Source organism: Nannospalax galili, unplaced genomic scaffold, assembly GCF_000622305.1.
Source record: "Nannospalax galili isolate Female #2095 unplaced genomic scaffold, S.galili_v1.0 scaffold536, whole genome shotgun sequence".
NCBI classification, from domain to species: Eukaryota; Metazoa; Chordata; class Mammalia; order Rodentia; family Spalacidae; genus Nannospalax; species Nannospalax galili.
Genome location: NW_008337057.1, coordinates 545,195 through 561,636, shown reverse-complemented (window position 1 = coordinate 561,636; position 16,442 = coordinate 545,195). Strand labels below are relative to the sequence as shown.

General features: G+C 43.7%; 1 protein-coding gene across 2 annotated transcripts in view; it reads right to left on the bottom strand.

Annotated features, from left to right (window-relative positions):
* Positions 1 to 16,442, bottom strand: part of LOC103733157 (sodium- and chloride-dependent transporter XTRP3A) — a 37,992-nt gene that overhangs the window by 20,207 nt on the left and 1,343 nt on the right. For both annotated transcript variants that reach the window (XM_008831925.3, XM_008831926.2), the window contains exon 2: positions 942 to 1,082. In XM_008831925.3, coding sequence (XP_008830147.1) covers positions 942 to 1,082 — 141 coding nt within the window. The remainder of the gene's footprint in view (positions 1 to 941; positions 1,083 to 16,442) is intronic.

Below are 16,442 nucleotides of genomic sequence, written 5' to 3'. Positions count from 1 at the left end.
TTCCCAACCCACGTGTACTTAGGACAGTTCTAAATTGTTAATCTTGGCTGTGGTGGAGTGTACCAGTATCAGTGTCATTACACGGCAGACCCCTCTGCCCTACTGGGAGTGCTGGCCAGTAAATGCATGTTAATGTCCCAGGGGCCAGGCAGCTGATCCTGTCTTTCCTATGTGGAACACAAGTTACCTTTGGTAAGCCTTCTGCTATTGCAACCTCAGCACACTCTGTGATGATCTTCACAGCTCTTCAGAGTGAGCAGGCAGTTTGGTGATGACTCCTGAGGCCCCTGACACATTTCTCAACTGCATCAGGACATACCAAACTGATCCTTCTTTGTTCCTGAACTCTGTCTCTCTGCCTGCTTCCCTTTCTGGGATAGGAAGGTGCACAAAACAACCATGGCCACTGAAGGAACTGGATCCTGGGCATTTACAGAGCAGATGAGCTGTGTTTCAAACTAGGACCAGGTCACTCTGGAAAGATCTGATGGGAAGCAAGCCCACTTGGTATGCCCAGGGGCCTTGGCTTCCACACACTGGCAACATTGATGGTGACTCACAGCCCCTGAGTGGTGTGGTGGTGATGAAATGAGCTCACGCACTTGCATGCCAAATCAGAACCAGGCACATATTAACAGGGAGTAGCTGTGTGTCCCCAGATAGTGGCTGACTGGGACTGAATGAGCACTCCTGTGGCAGCCAGCTATGTCCAACTTTCTACCGACTCCCAAGCTGAGGCTCACAGAGGAGATGCCCTATGGTAGGAGTTTCCCTGGGGGCTGCCTGTGGGGGTCAGAATCCAGGTCCCTCTCTACCCAAGTACCATAGCAGCCCTTCCTGAGCTATTGGTCTACCCAGTCCTGCTCATGAAGGGTCACCCACACACCTGTGATGCCCAGGGGACACTCAGATCTCTGGCAGGGGGAAAGGATTCCACATACCAACACCGCTGAGGTAGGGGCTGATGGTCCTCCAGGCACCGATGCTTCCCTGCCTCATGCGCTGCCCCACAGCCAGCTCCAGGTACAAGAGTGGCATCCCTTCCACGATGAGCATGATGATGTAGGGGACCAGGAAACTCCCTGTAGGAGGCCAGAGCTGAGTACCAGGCCAGTGTCGACAGATGGGCCTTACCTGCCCCCACTTCTGTGCACTGGCCCTCCTATCAGCCTGCCTTTCCACCATCCAGTCCTCCTTCCTCCTCATCCATCCACCCTCCAATGTTTCCACTCGGCCTTCATTCTTCTACCTGTATGTATTCCACCTTCTACATGTCCATCCCTCTGTCATTCCTCGCCTCATTTATCTGACACCTGTCTGACTGTCTGTCCAAGCATCTGACCATCCATCCATCCACCTTTCTTTCTTTCCATCTGTCCCTCCATCTGTCTACCTACTCACTATTAACCATCCAAGTAAAGGCTATGTTCCCACAAGCTGCGTGGATCAACAGTCCAATCCTCAGAGGTTATAAAATAATCTCATTTTTACTCAAAATGTCAAACAGTAACCACAGTAGGCCTGGTGAGGTCCATGGTCAGCTTGTCTCTGTGACAGGACCTGTTTACTTGACTGCTGACTGAATCAGGTGGAAATCCAAGGCCTGGTGACATGGTGGGAGTATGGGTGCCTTTAGCTCTGCCCAGCAATCATTTCCATCACTCCCCCAGCCATAATAATACACAGTTCAGACAAATGAGATCTACAGTCTTTTTGTCAAGAAAATGACACTAGCACAACTGAAAATTCATGCACAGATAAATTAAATGCAATCAATAATATACATTTTATACAAAAATATGAAAATGGATCATAGGCCAGAACTATGAAACTTAAAGAAGAAACAGGAGAAAATCTTAATAACCTCAGGTTAGGCAAAGACATCTTAGATACAAAGCTAAAATCACCATCTATGGAAGAAAACTCTGATAAATTGAATTGCCTTACATTTGCTCCTTAGAGGACACTTAAGAGAGTAAAATAACAAACTACAAACTTGGACAAAATTATGTCCAAACACATATCTGAGAACACACTGTATCAAGTATTTAGCAGATTCTCAAAGCTTAGAACAAACATTCCATTGAACAGGTGCTTAGTATACTTACACTGCACCTTAGAATACGTGAGATTGGGTCTTTTATTAAGTAAGGAAATGTACCGACTCTTGGTTTTTGAAAAAGAGCCATGCCAGAGCACAGTGCCAGCACTGAGTGAGTTTTCTTTACTGAAGGCAAAGGCAGGGGAGGGCGAGAGCAAGCATGAGACACGGACTTGATTTTTATAATAAAAGTTGCTTCTGTGATAATAACAACAGTCCACCCTGGAGGCCAGAATCCTCATGACTTAATCATTTCTTAAGTATCCTACCCCTCAACATTACTGAACAGGGACTGAATTCCCAACCCATGAACAGAGCAATATCTTTGAGTGGCAAATAGCAACATCAAGGGATATTAAAGGCTAGGCATGGAGGTTTGTTTTTAATCTCAGTACTAGGAAGGCAGAGGCAGGCAGATTTCTGTGAGATTGAGGCCAGCCTGGTTTACATAGCAAATTCCAGGTCATTTGGGGCTACAGGGAGACCCTGTTTCAAAAACAAAACAAAAAGAGAGATATTAAAAACTGGAATTCATTAGGAAAGTACACAGTTAAACCATAATGAGATCAGAGAAATTTGCTGTATGTTAGTATATTTCAATAAAAGGAAAATATTTTTCAATGAATTTTAAAACAAGTGTTCCTACCCACCCTCTTCCAGATTACCTGTTCCTATATGACTGTGATGTAAAAACTCTGATGCACAAGGAGACCTCTGCATTAGAGACTGGCAGTGAAGAGCCTGCAAGGGGTGCACGTGTCTGGATGAAGTATACTTGGTGAATTAGTGTAGTCCCCATACTTTAGTGCTCTTTCCATAAGAGGAAGTTCTCCCTCCCCATCCTGTGAATCTGGGCTGGTTTTGGGATGTGCTTTGTCTGTCAAAACTTTTTTGTCTAGCAAGAAAAATATGCATGCATGTTCCAGCAGCTTGTGGCTTCTTCATTCTCATGGAGTATAGTCCAGAGACATCATTTGCAGAAGCTCTCCCAAGCTCCTGGGAATGAGGGGCTACAGGCACAAGAATTATGGGCCCCAATTGCCAGAGGTGTAGGGGTCCTGCAGACACATGAGCAGGGCCACATGAGCAGGGTGAGTTGTAGAAGAGCTATTTGGACATCCCATAGAACTGTGAGAAGTGATTACTGCTGCTGTAAGCCACTCCTGTTTTTCCTTTTTCCTTTTCAATACTTTTCACATGTGTTTCATAAAAACAAGGTTCTTTTACATAATCCTAGTACAATTAACAAAACCAGGAAATTTATTGTACGGATTTATTGAAATTTTACTAATTTCCTGGAGTAGGATCCAGCTCATAATCAGCTCTAGTCTAAATGGCTCCTCGGACTTTCTTTGTTTTTTATGACCTTGGCACTTTAGAAGTTTACCAGCCAGTTACTTTGTGGAATGTCTCTCATTTGAGGTTCTGGCAGAAACACTAAAGTGACCTGGTATCTCCCTCCAGAGGCACAAAATGTCCTTCTTGGCAATGTTGACTTTGCTCGTGTGGCTTAGATGGTGTCTGCTAGGTGTCTCTGCTAAAATTCACTCTTCTCCCTTTTGAAACGATAAAGTATTTTGGAGGAGAAAAATTTCATTTGTCTTTTTTTTTAAAACAGGGTCTCACTATGTAGACCTGTCTGGTGATTCTCCTGCCTCAGCTTCCCAAATGCTGCACTATAGGCATGGTTTGCCACTGTACTCGGAGAATTCTGAGACGGTTTAGCTACTACTTTTGCCTGGTCATTTTACATGCATCAGTGATTCTTGTCTGCAACAGTAATTGCTGCACCAGTTGCATTTTCTGATTTCTCCAATTCCTCCTATGTCCCATCATTTTTGAGTGTTTTGTCATGCAGAACAGATACTGGAGCACAGGGCCTTTGTGTTAGCATCCCTGCCACCTGTAAGTCTGTTAGCTTGGGTGGGTGGAACACTCAGCTGTGGAATGGCTGGGAAGTTGTGTGCGGCTCTTACTCCTCACCTCCCTGGTGAGGAGGACTGCTGTCACATCTCTACCAGCATCACATCATGAACCACCACATCTCCACACTGATCTGGTTCCCAACTTGTAGGAGTCTCCCTGATTTTGTCAGAGACTGTGGTACTCTGTCTACTCCACTCCTCATTCTCCCACCTAGTCAAACTCTCTTTGCCTGCTCCTTATGCCTGAAATAAGATTTGTGCTCCCCACTTCACCTCTGAGGCCTTCCTTCCTTCTGTAGCCTACTGCTCCCTGGCTAGGAGGTCTCACCTTCACCTTGCCTGCTTCCCCTGCCTCATGTGTCTTCCTTTACATTTTCTGTTCACACTTGGTTTCTTGGAGGCTTCTCTGTCTGCCTTCTACTCCTTGCCCTGCCAGACTTACTTTCTGTGCGGTAAGCTTTGTAAAAATGCAGTAGCTATCATCGTTTGTCTGATTTCCGGCTCCCTACCATTGTGGAAGTTTTTGCCCTGGCTCCATTCTGCTTGGTGCTGGGTAGAGCTGGAGTCTAGGGAATACTTGGTGACACAGAGTGGAACTTTTCAGGTCCACTTTCCACACATGCCACTTCCTCCAATAACCTCTTCAGGTGACCTCAAACAAAGGTGGGGTCCCTGTCTTTGGTCTCACAGCTCCTGCTCTTGAGGCAATTGTACTCGTACTGTGTATAGCTCTATCCACCCCCAGACCTCTAACACACTCACTGAGGACAGAGATCACCTATGAGGCTCACCATTGACCTCTAGTTCCCTGCAAAGGGTCTGGCATAGAGCAGGTGCTTAACGACTATGGGTGATAAATGGTTCTACTGTAGTAGTTCTGTTTAGGTGGGTAGATCATACAGACACTACTGGAGGATAATGATGGAAAAGTCTGGAAAGTTAGTCATGTTGCTAAAAACAGAGCATTAAAAAAATTTAAACAGGGGCCGGGTGAGGTAGCTTAGTAGGTGAAGACTCTTGATGATTTTGTTTGATCAGCCCCAAGGCTGATGATTTGTTTGATCCCCAGATGGTGGAAGAAGAGAATGCTGAAAAGTTGTCCCCTGACCTCCACATGCACCATGGTACACATACACATACACACATAATAAATAATAATTTAGATGGCCCCTGGGCAGACCTCTGTCCTTTGGTAGGATAAGATTGAGACCTTAGCATGCACCTTCAGAGTGCCTGCTCCGACCTCTATCGTAGGGGCTGAGATCTCAACATACCACCAGAGAATGCCTGTTCCAGTCTCCCATAGGGGCTGAGAACTCAGGGGACTGCCTGAGAGCTCCTGGATCCTGCCTGCACATAGTGAAGCCTTTGTGAGGGAACTGACACTGATTCTAGCCACACCAACAGCTATCAAAGTGCCTGAAAACAAACCCTGAGTCCATCACTCTCAAGTCTAGCCTTGGCAGACAAAAGGAAAACGAAGAGGAACCCAATAGAGTGATGCTTTTGGAAACTCTTGTCAAGAAATTCCAGTGGACTCTGATATGAATTTGCCCTGTTTTGACTTTTTTCTGGTTTTCTGTCTAGAACTTATAATGCTAACTACTCTTGCCTTTATTTCTCCTTCACATCTCCTATTCACTAGTCAAGGACTTTCTTTTCTTCCTACAGTTAAGAGTTATGCAATTTGGGAGTCTTTTAGATAGATCCACTGAAGGGGTATGCCAATTGCCTCGTCCTGCATGGAAGAAGCCAGAGTGGTCTGTATCCTGATTTCCTATTGGCAATTTGGGTAACCTCTTCAGGGGGTGTGGATTTGATCAAAATACCTTGTATGCATGTATGAAATTCACAATAATTTTTTTTAAAGTTAAAAAAGAACTGTTGGATGAAATGTACAAAAGACCAATAATCTTCTTTTAAAAATTAAAGAAAATAAAAATAATTTAAAAAATCCTAAAAAATTCACATAGAACTACTGAACCTCATTTGACTTTACTTGTGCATGTCTTAGATAAGACATGGGAAAGACTATCAGTGAGGACTGGCAGTCAGAAGGTAATCTTTAAGCCTCTAATAAGACACTGTAGATCAAAATAAAGAGATGATTCTAGAGTGTCGGAATACGTCTTCCCCTGAAATAGATGTGCTGTGAGAGAGAGAAGAAACCAGAGAGGACATCATGTCTATTGGACAATAGCAGGTCGTGATGAAGAACAATGAAGAAAAAGTTTCATGAAGATGACAAAGTGTGATGGCTGAATTGAAGGACCTCCGGAAGCAATACATAGAGTCCAGTCACAGAAACCATTCACAGTTCAGAGACAAAGAACGAAGAGATGGCCATCTAAGAACAGACAAGGCATGGTCAGCAAACTTAAGCCCTTATTCTATTTGTAGAAGCACAGGGGAGAGCACTGTAGACACAACAGACAGAACATGTGCAGTAATGAGTTCTACAAGACAAGCTCCTGAAAGTGAGATTGAGACCTTATAGCATATAAATTTCTAAAATATTATAGGTCTCCAGGATACCCAAGAACTAATAAAATTAGGTGCAGCATTCTCTTTCACAGAATTAAAAAATCTTTAATTTAAAAATCTTTTTTTGTTTTTGAGTTAGGGTCTCCCTGTAGACCTAGCTGACCTGGAACTATGTAGACTAGGCTGGCCTTGAATTTACAGAGATCTGCCTGCCCCTGCCTCCCAAGTGTTGGGATTAAGGCTGTGCGCCACCACAGCTGCCCCCCGCCCCCAAATCTCAAGATAATGGAAAAAAAATACCTGTAGATTTTTGAGCAAAAGAGATTACAACTCTTTCATGGGGCAATAAAGTAAAGATAGCCTCAGACATGCTAAAAAATGAGTTGATTATTTTCTAAAAGAATTACTTGTTGATGAGCTACAGTGTCAGATCAAAAACAAGAAGTCACTTATGGCGTTGTGTTATAAAAGAAGAAATCACAGGCTGGAGAGATGGCTCAGTAGTTGAGAGCACTGGCTACTCTTACAGAGGGCCTGGGTTCAGTTCCCAGTACCCACATGGTAGCTAACAACCATCTGCAACTCCAGTTCCAGGGGATCTGATGCCCTTTTCTGGCCTCCATGGACACTACATGCACTTGCACACATGCAAGCAAAATACTCATACACATATAAAACATAAATTATAAATAAGGAAAAAAGAAGTGCATGAATAAGAAAAAAATGTAGTATTAATAGTAAAATCATCATTGTCATGTATATGAAATCCCAGATTGTATCAACAAAACTTAAGAAGAATGGGGTAAGGAAAGGAGCAAGAAGTAAAAATGTGCTGTGGCTTGAATTTACCCCTCAAGCTTCCTGTGTTGGAAACTCAAGCCCTCAATTCATGTTGTAATATTTGGAGGGGGACTTTTGGGAGGTGATTGGATCATGAGGGCTCCAGATTAATGAATTAATGGAACCTGTACAGTGAGTGGCTTTGGAATAAAAAGACGTTTTCCCAAGCATACTTGCTCTGCCTCAGCATGTAAGGTCCTTTGTCATGTTCTAACGCAGTTCAAGGCCTCACCAGATGCCAAGCAGTTGCTGACACTGTGATGATTCATCTTCATTATCAGCTTGAGTAGATTTAGAGTTACTATGGGAACACACCTTTGGGTACATCTATGAGGGCGGGCATTTTTCAGAAAGGTTTAATTGAAACGGGGAGACCCACCCTAAATGTAAGTGGTACCATTCAATGGGCTGGAGTCCTGGACTGAATAAAAAGGAGGAAGAGGGGCTGGAGAGATGACTTAGTCAGTAAAGTGCTTGTCCTGCAAATGTGAAGGCCTGAGCTTGGATCCCCAGCACCATGGGAAATTCTGTGTGTGCCTGGGAAGGCAGAGACAGAAGACAGGAAGATCTTTGGGTCTCGCTGGCCAGCCAGTCCAGCAGAATTGGTGAGTTCCAGGTTCAGTGAGAGATGCTGTCTCAAAAAATAATGTAGATGGACTGGAGAGATGGCTCAGTGATTAAGGGAACTTACTGCTCCTGCAGCATACCCAAGTTCAGTTCCCAGCACCCACATGGTGCTTCACAACTGTCTGTAACTCCAGTTCTAGGGGATAAAACACCCTCTTCTGGCCTCCTAGGGCACTAGACACATGCTTGGTACATATATAACTACAAAGGCAAAGTAATCATGCACATAAAAATAATTTTTAAAAAATTAAATAAGGTGGAGAGCAATTGAGGAAGACTCAATATTGACCTTTGGCCTGTACACACGTGCACATACATGATTTGTGAACATGCATTCCACATATGTATGTGCCCCCTCAAACACATACATACTAAATAAATAAAGTGAGTGGAACAGCAACTTTCGTGTCTCTCTGCTTCTGACAACTGAATGCCATGTGACCAGTTGCCTTACTCCTGCTGCTGTGACTCCCCTGCCATGGTGGATTGCACGCACCTTGAAGCCGGCGAAAACGAACCCTTCCTTCCTTAAATTGCTTTTGCCAGATATTGTGGTGGTTTGAATGAAAATGTCCCCCATAGGCTCCAAGTATTTGGACATTTTGTCCCCAGATGATGGCGCTGTTTTGGGAGGTTTTAGAAGGTGTGGCTATCCTGGAAGACGCACGTCACTGGGGGTGGGCTGCGAGTTCTTAAACCTTGCCAGATCTCCAGTTGTTCTCTTGCTTCCTGTGCCTGCATGATGATGTGAGAACTTAGCTTCTGCTGCTCCTGCTCCAGCCACCTCCACCACTGTGCCTCCCTGCCATGATGGACTGTAATTCCCCTAGAACTGTAAGCTCAAATAAACCCTTCCTGCTATAAATTACTTGGGTCAGTGTTTCTATCACAGCAACAGAAAAGTGACTAATATAGATATTATGTCAGCAGTGAGAAAAATAATTTTTATAAGTACCATGCTCTTGGACTCCTTAGCCTCCAGAATCATGAGCCAAGTATGTGCCTATGATTTGTGAGTTACTCACTTCATGTTATTCAGTTGTAACAACAGAAAATGGAATCACAGTGTGTTAGATTTTTCAACTTCATAGGATGATATCAAAAGTAACATTTCATTCTTGATACTAATAGAGGAAATAAATATTTTTTCACATATATAAAATAACTATTAGTAAAAACAGAGCTTGTAACTTGTCTATTATCTGAGAGAAAAAGCAAACATTTTACATTATAAAAGATCAAAATACAACAAGGAACAGCAAAACAGTATAAATCACAATGAAAAATAACAATAAATATAATCTGATAATGAATATAAACAGATCAAACTTCTCCACTAAAAGATGATGACCACTCAAATAACAGTGTAGAACTTTAAAGCAATTATGTTCCACAACCAGAGGATGGTTAGATGCATTGTTACCTCTGTAAATAGGAAGTTAATGAGCTATTTAGTTTATATTTTAAAAGAATATGACATGGGGGCTGGAGAGGTAGTTCAGCAATTAAGAGCACTTGCTGCTCTTACAGAGGACCTGGGTTCAGTTCCTAGCACCCCCATGGCAGTTAACCACCATCTGTAATTCCAGGTCCAGGGGATCCAATGGCCTCTTCTAGCTTCCACAGGTATTTCACACATGGGCGCACTTACATACATGCAGGCAACACATTCGTATACATATAAACAAATATTTTTATATTTGGAGAGATGGCTCAGCAGTTAAGAACACTAGCTGTTCTTACAAAAGACTTGGGTTCAAATCCCAGCACTCACATGGCAGCTAACAACTGTCCGTAACTCCAGTTCCAGGGGATCCAACAGCCTCTTCTGTCCTCCGAGGGCACTGCACAACACAGGTGCACTGACCTACATGTAGGCAATACATGCATACACATAAAATAAAAATAATTAAAATTTTTTTTTAAAAAGTAGTATTTAAAAAAGAAATACGGTGGGATTTTGGAAATGATTACAAAAGGATTTATTTTTCTTTTTGAGACAGGATCTCACTATGTAGCCCAGGCTGGTCTTGAATTCATCATCTCTCTGTCTCAGCCTCCTGAGTGCTGGGATTATAGGTGTGTGCCATCATGCCTGGCTATGTTAATTTTTTTTTTTTTTTTGAGACAGGGTCTCCTTAGCTGGCCTGGATTTGCTATGGAGACCAGGCTGGCCTTAAACTCACAGAGATCCACCTGCCTCTGCCTCCCGAGTTCTGGGATTAAAGGCATGTGCCACCATGCCTGGGTTAATTTTTAAAAATTAATAGATTTAATGTGTGTGGCCTTGTATGTGCCAAGGCATGAGTATAGAGGTTTCATGTGGAGGTCAGAGAACAACTTGCAGGAATTGGTTCTCTTCTACCATGTGGGTTCCAGGACTGAACTCAAGTCATCAGACTTGGAAGCAGGTGCCTTTACCCACTGAGCTATCAAGTTAACTCCAAAATATCAAATAACATGTAAAATGTGGTTCTAATTTTTAAAGTAGAAATATTAACAGTTATTACCTCTAGGTGGTGGAATTTCAGGTGATTTTTTGAGGCCACTGGGGACAGGAGATAAGGGAAAGGACCATAAGAAAACTCTGGTTTTTTTTTTTTTTTTTTTTTTTTTTTTTGTAGTAAGGATTTAATCCAGGGCCGCATTCATGCTAGGCAAACATTCTATTACCTAGCCACATCTCCAGACCCTGTTTTTGTATTTTGTTCTTCATACACTTCTGTATTTTCCAGAATTTCTACCATGAGCATCATTGATTTTTCCTTCTTGGGGCATTCCCTTGTTTAAGAAGCTGCTGTGATGGCCCCTTGTAGAACCTCTGCTCTATTCAATGCAACAGTCTGCCCTAGTCCTTTCTCCTCTTCTGTTACCTCCTTCCACCTTCACTCTCCTCTAGAAGTTTCCCATGGGGAATCGATTCAAGTCCATGTTTGGAAACAGATAACAAAAGTATAGGTGAGAAAAGTCAAACTTATCCTTATTCTCCCTCACCATCTGGATCTAAAACTTAAAGAGTTCCTTTCCTATCTCTTACTTTCCCCCCACAGCCTTCTATTCTGGCAATACCCTCCCTTCACTACTACCCTGGCCTCCATCCTGAGGTATTTCACAGTGCTGACTATACCTCTCCCCTGTTTAACTATGGCTTTGCCCTCAAGAGTCGGGTTCCTTCACTCCAGCCTGTGAACCAGGGCCCTTGAGAACATACTGGCTGCCTTCTTACCCCCTATCACCTCTCCTTACCATTGCCTTGGTCTCCACCCTATATATCATAGTCACCTGGTGTTTCTGTCTACTCCCCTCAAATGCATGCTATCTTTTACACAGTTTTTTTTGCCTGGAGTATTTTACCCTTAACACTATCTGATGTGCTCTTCAATAATGCCACAGTTGGGGCTGGAGAGATGGTTAAGAGCACTGGCTGCTCTTGCAGAGGATCGGGGTTCGATTCCCACATGGAGGCTGACAACTGTTCATAACTTCAGTTACAGGGGAATCTGATGCCTTCTTCTGACCTTCAGGGGCACTGTACAACATGGGTACACTTACATACAAACAGGCAGTATACTCATACACATAAAATAAAAAAATAATGCCATAGCTAATGGCTTTCTAGACTCTATCATACATCAAGTCCTTCTTCAGTGACCTCAGTAAACTCTCTGTGAAAGCCTGCTCTCTACATAGGGATGCTTCCACATTTGCCCCCTTCCGATCCAAAGGTAGTTCCCATCTCTGCTAACTCCCCCATAGCAAAGTCCTGTTGGTGGCTGATATTCAATGAATATTTATTGAATGACTTAAGTGCCTGGAAGGTTTATATTCATTTTTTGATTGTTTTGTGTTCCTTCCTGGTTGTAAGAGAATATATGACAGTGGTTTTAGGCTTATAGAATCCCATGGGGGAGGTTTTTACATTTCCTAAGTTCAGATCACAACTAGACCAACTTAAACAGGACTTCTGGGGGTGCGACACTGGGCATCTGTATATATATCTTTTTTTACAGCTCCTGGTGATTCTACCGCACAGGTGAATAGAGGCCTCTCCACCAGCACATGGACACAGTCTCACCTCTCCACCATGTGGTAAGACCCATTCACCACAGAGGTGGGATGGCTTAGCTTAGGGGCCTAGGGAGGACTGCATGGGATGTTACTTTTTTTTTTTTTTGATACGTCACTTTTGATTTGGGGAGGAGGAGGTTTTGGGGAGGGTGGAGGCCTGTGAGGTACACAGGGTAGAGGGGGGACATCAGACATTAAGGTATGTACTCAGAGAAGGGCAAAAATGGACAAGAAGCTGGACCAGAAGGGACAAGGGATCATTAAAGGAGGACAAAGGGGATATATGGGGTCATGGCCTGGCCCCCTCCAATGTCCAGGTGAAGTCCTGATTGAGAGAACCACCTGAGGAAGGACCCTACCTTGGAGATCCTAGAAAAGGCCTGGGCCTCCGAGGCAGCCATTCTTTCCTGCCTTTTTCAGATTAAATGCAGAAGCTGCAGGGTGCTGGAGAGAGTCCCACATGGACAGAGGTTGCTTGAGCCACAGTGACTCCTTCTGAAGCCACTTGTGCTTCTCTGGGCATGGCTTCCATTTGTAGTAGGGAGTGCTGTGCAGACTGAGTTGAATGTTTGCAGAAGTGCTCCACAGCACACTCCACATGTGCCAGAAGTTCAGTGAAGTGGAGTGACACCAGGACTAATGCTGGAAACCCTGGGGAGGAGCATCAGAATGGTCCTCTGGGGCCCCGATCACAACTTTAGGGCTCAGTATCTGGCAGCTCATTTTGGAAACTGTATATGATAGACCATATGTCTGACATCTGAGAAGTTCTTTTCCACAGAACTACAGAAGCAGCATGAATATGCATGTATACATGTGTCCAAATACATGCATACAGTCTCTAAGAGAACATGGTAGGGTAGTTCCCTGTCTATTCTGGGCTGCCTGGTGTGTATCATCCCCAGGCTGGGTGCTGGTTTAAGTTATGGCCACCACAGAACCTGACTCCAGTGGTGTGGACAGGCTGGCCTAGACCAGCTCACAATGTTAGCAGACCTCCCCTCCTTCCAGTCCTGTACCTTGAGATCATGTGGCACTCTGGAGCCAGCCACAATGGGAGTATTTATACCAGGATAGAGAGTACATACTATGACTTAAGACTTGCTCTCTGACAAAGAACCATAGGCCAGGACCCCATCAGCTGATAGAATGGGGACACATGAGCAACCTTGACCCTTCCTCCAAGGTATGGAGGACATGGATTGACAGTATCGGCCTCAAAGGACCTTATTAGAATGCCAGATCTTGCTCTCTCCATGGGTCTCTGAGAGGGGCTCCATTCAGATGCAATATTTTAAGCAGTCTGGGCTAACAAATTTAAAGGGGACTGAAAGAGCTCACTTCTGGTTCCAGAGAAGAGTAGGGGTTTTGAAGAGAAATGGAACATCAACTCAAAGTGACAGTGATCCCTTGTAAACTCAGGTGCCTTTGGATTTCCCCCCTTGAAAATACTATCTGAAGAATAAAGATGGGAAAAACCCATAATTCCTCCGGCCACACAACTGTCCTCACTTCTCCATACTTCTTATAAGCACACATTTATATAAACTGCTGGTGGGAGTGTTTTCACACACTGGTATTCAGCACATTTGCATCCTGGGAGCAATGAATGCCTTGGACTTTGGTCTACTGAATTTTTTTTTTTTTTTTTAAATGGGTTTTTGTGAATTTTTTTCAGCTTTTTTTTTTTTTTTTTAATGGGATTTTTTGAATTTTTTTTCCTTTTTTTTTTTTTTTTTTTGTCTTCTTCTTCAGGAATGTGGGTGGCAGCCAGAGTTGCACAAAGAAGATTGACACCTGGAACATAATTCTCAGAATTAGCATTCTTCATTCAGGGCTGGCAGAAGGGAACAGTCACAGGAGAGCCCCTCAGAAAAGAGCAGAGAACCTAATCTGCTTGATTCTGGAAAGTATATTGGCAATTTATAAACAAGCTCTTTGTAGACTGGAATGCTGGCATCCGTGTAGATTATACATCTTCTGGAGCTTTCCTCGTGTAGCTGGTACACCCTTTGCCATGGAGGTGAAGACTGGGTTCAAACTACCTGGGTTTGGGGTGATATAAATTGCTTATTAGTAGTTGACTACTGTGAAGGCAGAGATGGGGTGGGAGCGCCACCAGCATCCCACCTCATTGACTTTGTGTGTGTGTGTGTGTATGTGTGCACATGCGTGTGTGGGCCAAGGGAGACCTGAAGTTGATGGTGGATGTCTTCCTCATCAACCTCCATTTTATTTACTGAGGCAAGGTCTCTCAACAACTCAGAGCTTGCTGATTAGCTAGTCTGGCAGCTTGTCATACATAGGGCTCTCATCTCTGCCTCCTGGTTCTGGGATTACAGGTAGCCCTTATACCTGCAGGACTTTTATATGGGTTCTAGGGATTCAAATTCTGGTTCTCATGCTAGCATAACACTGAGCCATCTCCTCAGCCCAAATTTGTAGCTTTTCATATCAGGCCTTGGTCATTCTTTCAGCAAGTTTTTATGGGGTGTTGCCTCTGGCTTCACCCCACTGGGTGAACAGGGTGACAGAGAAATTCTAGAGTTTCTGGTGCTTGTAAGTAACCAAGTGCTCATCTGACTTGACAGGTAGCAGGGAGAGTCACAGCAGCAGAAGGAAGGTAACATGGGAGTTCTCCAGGTCAAGGGTGGTATGACAGGGTGGAAAGGAGGTGCTACCTTGTGGGTAAAGTTGAGGCAGGGAAGTGCTTGGGAGCTGGGTTCAAGATATATAGCATGGGATGAGATGGAAATACAGGCAGGTGCAAGGAGGTTAAGTGCCAACTGTGCTAGGACAGTTTGTTGTTTATTTTGGACATACTTGCTATCCACCTAACCTTCAGCTCACCACCTACCCATTCCGCACTAATCCACTATCTCTTCACCCTTAGTCTCTGCTCTATCTAGCACCCAGTCACCTGTCTTTCCAGCTAAGCAACCTCCGCACCAGGCCCAAGATTTCCCTTGGTTTCTTCTTCCAGTGTCCTGAAGGTCTCATCACATATCTTTAACTTCAGAACCATTCAGCCTCACCTGTGCCCATGCAGACTGTTCAGCTGATGGTGCTGTTATAAACAAGGAATTAATCAGTCATGTGACAGTATGGCTTACAGGATAAAGGTACTAAGGCAGGTGTACTAAGCACAGAGCAATGTGAAAATCTGTTTCTGATGATTCTTTCCAAAGCCAATTATGAAGCATTTAGAAGCATGCCCTTCACATAATTATCGAGTATTTGTATGTTTCAAATTAAGAGAAAGGAGTCAGAGAATTAAGGATATACTGTTTTTTTGAACTTTGTGAATTAACCTTCTGTTGAGTTGATTTTGAGTTGGTTGGGGTAATAGAGATGGTAGGGTGGGATTAAATTTTGTAATACATTAATGTAACATCTTTCTTTGCCCTGATGATAAAAAACATGTTGATTAGATCTGTGTCTCTGTCTCTCTCTGCCTCTGTCTGTCTACACACACACACACACACACACACACACACACACACACCACACTATCAGGTAAACAAGAGGCACCCAGAGGTAACTTGCTAACACTTGGGTACATTTTCCTCCATTCTTTTTTCCTCTGCATGCTGTTAATCATAATTGCTTAAATTTTTATATTCATTTTATTCAATTTATATTCATTTTATATTCATTTTATTTTTATATTCATTTATTGAATTTAAAAAATTATGCCCAGCATGGTGGCGCACACCTTTAATCCCAGCACTTGGGAGGCAGAGGCAGGAGGATCTTTGTGAGTTCGAAGCCAGCCTGGTCTACATAGTGACTTCCAGGACAGCTGGGGCTACAAGGAGACCCTGTCCCAAAAAGACAAAAAAATTATTTATTATTTTTATTATTTTATGTGTATGAGTGTATTACCTGTGTGTACGTGAGTGCACCCGCATCGGTGCAGTGCCTCGGAGGTCAGAAGAGGACTTCCGATTCTCCTGGAACTGGAGTTAAGGACCGTTTGTAGCTGCCTTGTGGGTGCTGGGAATTGAACCCGGGTCCTCTGCAAGAGCAGTAAGTGCTCTCAACCGCTGAGCCATCTCTCCAGCCCCATCATTTTATAGTTTTGACTCTGGCTTTCTCTTCACTTAACGTATGATACAATATTAAGATAAAATCTTATGAAAAGTCTACTTTTATGACTGTCAAGGACACTATTGGTGGATGCTTCATAATTTATTGAATCAGTCTCCTTTTTCTGAAGGCTTTAGAAAGTTTCCGTCTTTGGTCTTATTAAAAGAGCGTGACCACCGGGTGTGGTGGCGCACACCTTTAGTCCCAGCACTCGGGAGGCAGAGGCAGGCGGATCTCTGAGTTCAAGGCCAGCCTGGTCTACATAGTGAGTTCCAGGACAGCTGGGGCTACAGGGAGACCCTGTCTCA